Source organism: Palaemon carinicauda, chromosome 14 (genome assembly GCF_036898095.1).
Source record: "Palaemon carinicauda isolate YSFRI2023 chromosome 14, ASM3689809v2, whole genome shotgun sequence".
NCBI lineage: Eukaryota > Metazoa > Arthropoda > Malacostraca > Decapoda > Palaemonidae > Palaemon > Palaemon carinicauda.
The window spans coordinates 28194921-28202420 of record NC_090738.1 but is presented as its reverse complement, the minus strand read 5'-3'; the positions used below and the strand labels follow the sequence as shown (position 1 = coordinate 28202420).

Sequence of the window (7500 nt, the reverse complement as noted above, 5' to 3'; positions counted from 1 at the left end):
GGCCTCTGAAGTGCTCCCACCTGTCATGAACCCATACTTATCTCCACTTACTGTTACCTGTGCCCTTAGTTTAGCTTCTACTACATATTTATATTCAGGCAAAGACCTAAAAGTTTTATTCCACGGTAGCTAGTTTAACTCTGGGCATTTTTCTTGTTCTTGTAGATATGCACCAGTAAACAGCACTCTTCATGCATTGTCTTCCCCACCAAGGTTATGTTGAACAGCCTTCTTAGGAACCTCACTGCTACATCTCCCAAGTACTTCCACACGTCCACAGGAATGTTGTCTTGGCTCACCACCTTTCCCGTGTTCATTTTCTTCAAATATTTCATCACCACTATCTCACTCTGTCACATGCTCCCCTATATGTTCACGGAGCCTCACCCAGTCTCTCCTCTCGTGCATTCTCCACATTCATGATCTCTCTGAAGTATTCTTTTCCATCGGCTTGGCACCCTCCTATCATCAGTAAGAACATTGTAATTTACATCTTTATAATTTTTACTTGCTGTATATATTTCCCCGCTTTATCTCTCTACTTGGTCAGTTGGTACACATCTTTTTTCTTCCTCTTTTTTTATCCAGCCTTTCATATAATTTCCATGCTTCAGCCCTTTCTTTGCTACTGACTGTTCTCTTAACTTTTTGCAGTTTCTCCTTAAATACTTGATTACTTTCAATATGTATTTGCTTAAACCACTTATTCTTTGCCATCTTTTTTGTTTATACATTCTTGAACTTTTTAACATGCCTGGTGAAATACCCAACACCCTACTTCCAATCTCTGATTATTCTTGTCATTTTCCAGTCTCAAACAAATTTTCACTGTCACTCATAACTCACACTGTTTGCATTACTTTCTGTGAAGCTGGTTTCACATCTGGTTTTCAGTTCTGCTCAGACAGTCTTCCTTTTCCTTACAGATAAGTCCATCGCACATACCAGCATTCGATTCTGTTTTCCCCACAATCCCTGGCCACCACTTCATAGTCCCTAACTTTTTTTAAATTACACCTTATTCACATGATATAATCTACCTGTGATTCCCTTACTCTACTCAAGTACGTTACCTTATGTTTATCTTTCTTCTTAAAGTAAGTATTCAAAACAGCTGCATCCATTCTTGTGGCAAAATCTTCTACCATCTGTCACTCCGCACTTCTTTCTCCAAGGCCTTATATCCTCATTGCTTCTTCCTCAACAGCATTTCTTCCACCTGCATGACCTTTTAAGTCTGGCCGAATAATACTCTTTCGTTTCTTGGGATACCATACATCAGTTAATCCAGCTCTCCCCAGAACTCTTCATTCTCTTCAGACTCGCAACAAGTTTGAGGAGCATATGCACTAATGATATAACTCCAACATCAAACTCATCGCTCCAACTGATACTCTCTTCACCGTCAGCATACTTTTAGTGTATTCTTCGTTTATGATTTCACCAGTAATATTCCTCCTGCCATGAGACCCATGATAGAAAAGCTTGAAACCCCATCTACAGTATACTCCTTTCTTTGCTCACCTGCCATTTTGTCTCCTATACACAGCATATCCAACGTCCTTCTCTCTATATTTGCAAGCTTTCTCTTTACCAGTTAGGGTTCCCACATTCAAAGTTCCAAATCTTACCTTGGCTCTCTTGCCCTTTCTCTCCTCATGCCGTTTTCTCGCCAATTTTTCTCCTCTCTTTAGTAATACTCCTTGGCTCAACAGTATTCCAATTTCCACTGATACTCTTCTGGCCAACATCACCAGTGAAGGTCGTTGTTAACTTAGGCCACACCGATCTGGTATGAAAACGTGATTCGTGACCCTTGATTTGGCCTAGTTTTGTTGCGAGATACCCTTCCTGATGCAGCCCATTCATCTGGGCTTTGGACCAATACTAATAATTTGGTAAGGATTGCCTATAGTAACGTTATAATTTAAAAAAAGTTGTTACTGGTATATGCAATTCATATTTCTTATCTATATGGGCGATGTTTATTAGATACACTCGTGTGAGTGTATATATATATATATATATATATATATATATATGTGTGTGTGTGTGTGTGTATGTATATGTATATATATATATATATATATATAGCCTATATATATGTATGTATATATATATGTATGTATATATATATGTATATATATATATATATATATATACATATATATATATATATATATATATATATATATATATATATATATATATATATGTATATATATACATATATATATATATATATATATATATATATATATATGCATCTCATCATCATCATCATCATCCGCTCTTGATAGTCTACTGCAAGACAAAGACCTCTAACATGTCCTTCCACTCCTGAATGTTTATGGTCTTTCTATCCCAGTCTATACCTGGAGAATTTCTTTGCTCGTCAATCCATCTTCTCTAAATTCCTCTACTTTGTTTGTAATCTCTAGGGACTCATTCTGTTATTCTTCTTGCTCATCTATTATCCATGTCCATTTCTTTTTCTTACTTGTTATTATAATATCCTCTACTTTATTTTGCTCTCGTATCCATGTTGCTCTTCTTCTGTCTCTTAGCGTTACTCCCATCATTATTCTTTCCATAGCTCTTTGATTTGTAACTAGCTTATGTTCTGAGGCTTTAGTAAGGCTCCAAGTTTCTGATGCACAATTTAATACATGTAGGACAGTCTGATTAAATATTGTTTAGAGAAAGTGGCATTTAACCTTTGTTATCTCATTTTGTTTACCAAATAGCTCTTTATCCCATGCTTGTCCTTCTAATAATTTCGGTTTCATGTCCTGAAGAAACACTTACTGTCTGTCCTAAGTACGTATATTCATTAACAATCTCTAGAGGTTTGTCCACAACAGTTATTTGTTGCCTCTTCATTTTCATGGAACATTATCTTAGTTTTACTCATATTAATTTTAAGCCCTACATTTATACTTCCTTTATTCAAATGTTCTATCATCTTTTGCAATTTCTTACATGTTTCACGGAGTAGAACTATGTCCTCTGCAAATCTTAAGTTGCGATATAGATGTGTTTACAATATATATATATATATATATATATATATATATATATATATATATATATATATATATATATATATATATATATATATATATATATTTATGCAAATAGTGGTATATAAGTGTCACTTTAAGATTAAATAAGAATGATTTAAGCTGTAGCAACACTTTGCTTCAGTGAATATTGCTTAAGAATAAACCAAAAAAATCCAACAAGTCCTACGAGTAAGAAATGGTCCACTTTTCTTTGATACTAAACGAAAGCAACCAAAAGGTTGACCAGCTCTCTTACCAGAGGGACATTCCTTTGAAGCCAGTCTTTGAGACGAAAAGCTGTTAAGCCAAGTTCGCTAATTCAAATGAACATATTCAGACCATCAGGTAAACCCTTTTGCTTTTTATGAAGTTACCCTCCACTGATGTCATGTACCCTCGGTCCTTTCTTCTCCAAGACAGACTCATGACCACCCAGGCTTCCTGATAGGTCCTCTTCCAAACCTCACCCACCCCCTTTTTTGCTTTGGAATTCACTGAGTATCTTATGATACAACGAGTATGACTCATGGCCATCAAAATCCTTCATATTCCTCAGGTTTTCTCATAGTATTTCAGTCTTTTTCATGAATTTCCAGTATATGTCACAAAGCCTTCCATACTCTACCTACTTTTTTTTCTAGATTCACCGATAGCATTCCTTGAACGCCAATTCTCTCTATAACCTATAAAAGCTTCGTGGTCCTCGCATATTTCTTATTGTCATCTGATTATCATCATGACCACCATTTCTTCCTCTTAGTAACCTTCCGTAACCTTTTATCCCTAGATTCAGATTCATTGGTTCACTTCAAAACCCCAAGCTTCCTAATGACACTTCAGTTTTCGTTATTCTTCCTTACGACCCTGCAAATTTTTTCATGATCCTCTAGCCTTCCTCATAACACTCCAGTCTTCCTTATGATTCTTTAGTCATCCTATTTGTTTCCGCATGACTCTCCAGTCTTCCTTATCCTTCCTCATGACTTCCCAGTCTTCTTTATCCTTCCTCATGACTTTCCGGTCTTCTTTATCCTTCCTCACGACCCTCAGTCTTCCTTATACTTCCTCACGACCCTCAGTCTTCCTTATACTTCCTCACGACCCTCAGTCTTCCTTATCATTACTCACGAACTGACTTCCTTATCCTTCTTAATAACCTCTAGTCTGCCTTGTCCTTCCTCACGACCCTCAGTCTTCCTTATCCTTCCTCACGACCCTCAGTCTTCCTTATCTTTCCTCATGATTCCCCAGTTTTCCTTATTTTTCCTCATGACCCTCAGTCTTCCTCACGACCCTCAGACTTCCTCACGACCCTCCGTTTTCTTTATCCATCCTCACGACCCTCAGTCTTCCTTATCCTTCCTCACGACCCTCAGTCTTCCTCATCCTTCCTATCAACCTTCAGTCTCCTTGTCCTTCCTCACAACATTCAGTCTTCCTTATCTTCTCTCACGACCCTCAGTCTTCCTAATCCTTCCTCACGATCCTCAGTCTTCCTTATCCTTTCTCATGACCCTTAGTCTACCTTATCCTTCCTCACAACCACCAGTCTGCCTTATCCTTCCTCACGACCCCCAGTCTTCCTTATCCTTCCTCACGAACCCAGTTTTCCTTATCTTTCTCACGACCCTCGGTCTTCCTCACGACCCTCGGTCTTCCTCACGACCATCAGTCTTCCTTATCCTTCCTTACGACCCCCCCCCCGTCTTCCTCACAACCCTTAGTCTTCCTTATCCATCCTGACGACCCCCCTGTCTTCCTCACGATTCTCAGTCTTCCTTATCCTTCCTCACGACCCCCAGTCTTCCTTACCCTTCCTCACAACCCTCTTAGTCTTCGTTATTCTTCCTTACGACCCCGTCTTCCTCACGGCCTTCAGTCTTCCTAAGCCTTCCTTACGACCCTCTATCTTCCTCACGACCCTCAGTCTTCCTTATCCCTCCTTACGATCCCCCGTCTTCCTCACGACCCTCAGTCTTCCTTATCCTTCCTTACGAACGCCCCCCCCCCCATCTTCCTCACGACCCTCAGTCTTCCTTATCCTTCCTTACGAATGCCCCCCCCCCCCCATCTTCCTCACGACCCTCAGTCTTCCTTATCCTTCCTTACGACCCCCGTTCTTCCTCACAAGCTTCAGTCTTCCTTATCCTTCCTCACGACCCCAGTCTTCCTTACCCTTCCTTACGACCCTCAGTCTTCCCTATCCATCCTCACGACCCTCAGTCTTCCTTATCCTTCCTTATGACCCCCCCGTCTTCCTCACGACCCTCAGTCTTCCTTATCCTTCCTTACGACCCCCCGTCTTCCTCACGACCCTCAGTCTTCCTTATCCTTCCTCACGACCCCCAGTCTTCTTTATCCTTCCTCACGACCCTCAGTCTTCCGTATCCATCCTTATGACCCCCAGTCTTCCTTATCCTTCCTTACGACCCCCCCGTCTTCCTCACAACCCTTAGTCTTCCTTATCCATCCTGACGACCCCCCTGTCTTCCTCACGATTCTCAGCTTTCCTTATCCTTCCTCACGACCCCCTGTCTTCCTTACCCTTCCTCACAACCCTCTTAGTCTTCGTTATTCTTCCTTACGACCTCGTCTTACTCACGTCCCTCAGTCTTCCTGATCCTTCCTTACGACCCCCTATCTTCCTTACGACCCCCTATCTTCCTCACGACCCTCAGTCTTCCTTATCCCTCCTTACGATCCCCCGTCTTCCTTATCCTTCCTTACGAACGCCCCCCCCCCCGTCTTCCTCACGACCCTCAGTCTTCCGTATCCATCCTTATGACCCCCAGTCTTCCTTATCCTTCCTTACGACCCCCCCGTCTTCCTCACAACCCTTAGTCTTCCTTATCCATCCTGACGACCCCCCTGTCTTCCTCACGATTCTCAGTCTTCCTTATCCTTCCTCACGACCCCCAGTCTTCCTTACCCTTCCTCACAACCCTCTTAGTCTTCGTTATTCTTCCTTACGACCCCGTCTTCCTCACGGCCTTCAGTCTTCCTAAGCCTTCCTTACGACCCTCTATCTTCCTCACGACCCTCAGTCTTCCTTATCCCTCCTTACGATCCCCCGTCTTCCTCACGACCCTCAGTCTTCCTTATCCTTCCTTACGAACGCCCCCCCCCCCATCTTCCTCACGACCCTCAGTCTTCCTTATCCTTCCTTACGAATGCCCCCCCCCATCTTCCTCACGACCCTCAGTCTTCCTTATCCTTCCTTACGACCCCCGTTCTTCCTCACAAGCTTCAGTCTTCCTTATCCTTCCTCACGACCCCAGTCTTCCTTACCCTTCCTTACGACCCTCAGTCTTCCCTATCCATCCTCACGACCCTCAGTCTTCCTTATCCTTCCTTATGACCCCCCCGTCTTCCTCACGACCCTCAGTCTTCCTTATCCTTCCTTACGACTCCCCGTCTTCCTCACGACCCTCAGTCTTCCTTATCCTTCCTCACGACCCCCAGTCTTCTTTATCCTTCCTCACGACCCTCAGTCTTCCGTATCCATCCTTATGACCCCCAGTCTTCCTTATCCTTCCTTACGACCCCCCCGTCTTCCTCACAACCCTTAGTCTTCCTTATCCATCCTGACGACCCCCCTGTCTTCCTCACGATTCTCAGCTTTCCTTATCCTTCCTCACGACCCCCTGTCTTCCTTACCCTTCCTCACAACCCTCTTAGTCTTCGTTATTCTTCCTTATGACCTCGTCTTACTCACGTCCCTCAGTCTTCCTGATCCTTCCTTACGACCCCCTATCTTCCTTACGACCCCCTATCTTCCTCACGACCCTCAGTCTTCCTTATCCCTCCTTACGATCCCCCGTCTTCCTTATCCTTCCTTACGAACGCCCCCCCCCCCCGTCTTCCTCACGACCCTCAGTCTTCCTTATCCTTCCTTACGACCCCCGTTCTTCCTCACAACCCTCAGTCTTCCTTATCCTTCCTCACGACCCCAGTCTTCCTTACCCTTCCTTACGACCCTCAGTCTTCCCTATCCATCCTCACGACCCTCAGTCTTCCTTATCCTTCCTTATGACCCCCCATCTTCCTCACGACCCTCAGTCTTCCTTATCTTTCCTTACGACCCCCCGCCTTCCTCACGACCCTCAGTCTTCCTTATCTTTCCTCACGACCCCCAGTCTTCTTTATCCTTCCTCACGACCCTCAGTCTTCCGTATCCATCCTTATGACCCCCAGTCTTCCTTATCCTTCCTCACGACCCCCAGTCTTCTTATCCTTCATCATGACCCCCAGTCTTCCTTATCCTTCCTCAAGACCCTTTGTCTTCCTTATCCTTCCCCATAACCCTCCAGCCTCCCTCATAACCCTTGAATCTTCATTGACCTTCTTTCCTCACGACCCTCTAGTCTTCCTCACAACCCCCTGTAACCTAACCCCCAACCCCCCGTAACCTAGCCCCCAACCCCCCTCCCCCTTT

At 43.5% G+C, this 7500-nt stretch overlaps 1 protein-coding gene across 1 annotated transcript in view; it reads left to right on the top strand.

Moving 5' to 3' along the window:
• LOC137652710 (proline-rich protein 36-like) overlaps positions 1 to 6578 on the top strand; it is a 13046-nt gene extending 6468 nt beyond the window's left edge. Inside the window, exons 2-4 of the mRNA XM_068386113.1 lie at positions 4027 to 4736; positions 4868 to 5449; positions 5985 to 6578. Coding sequence (XP_068242214.1) covers positions 4027 to 4736; positions 4868 to 5449; positions 5985 to 6578 — 1886 coding nt within the window. The remainder of the gene's footprint in view (positions 1 to 4026; positions 4737 to 4867; positions 5450 to 5984) is intronic.
• Positions 6579 to 7500: the final 922 nt, after the last annotated feature.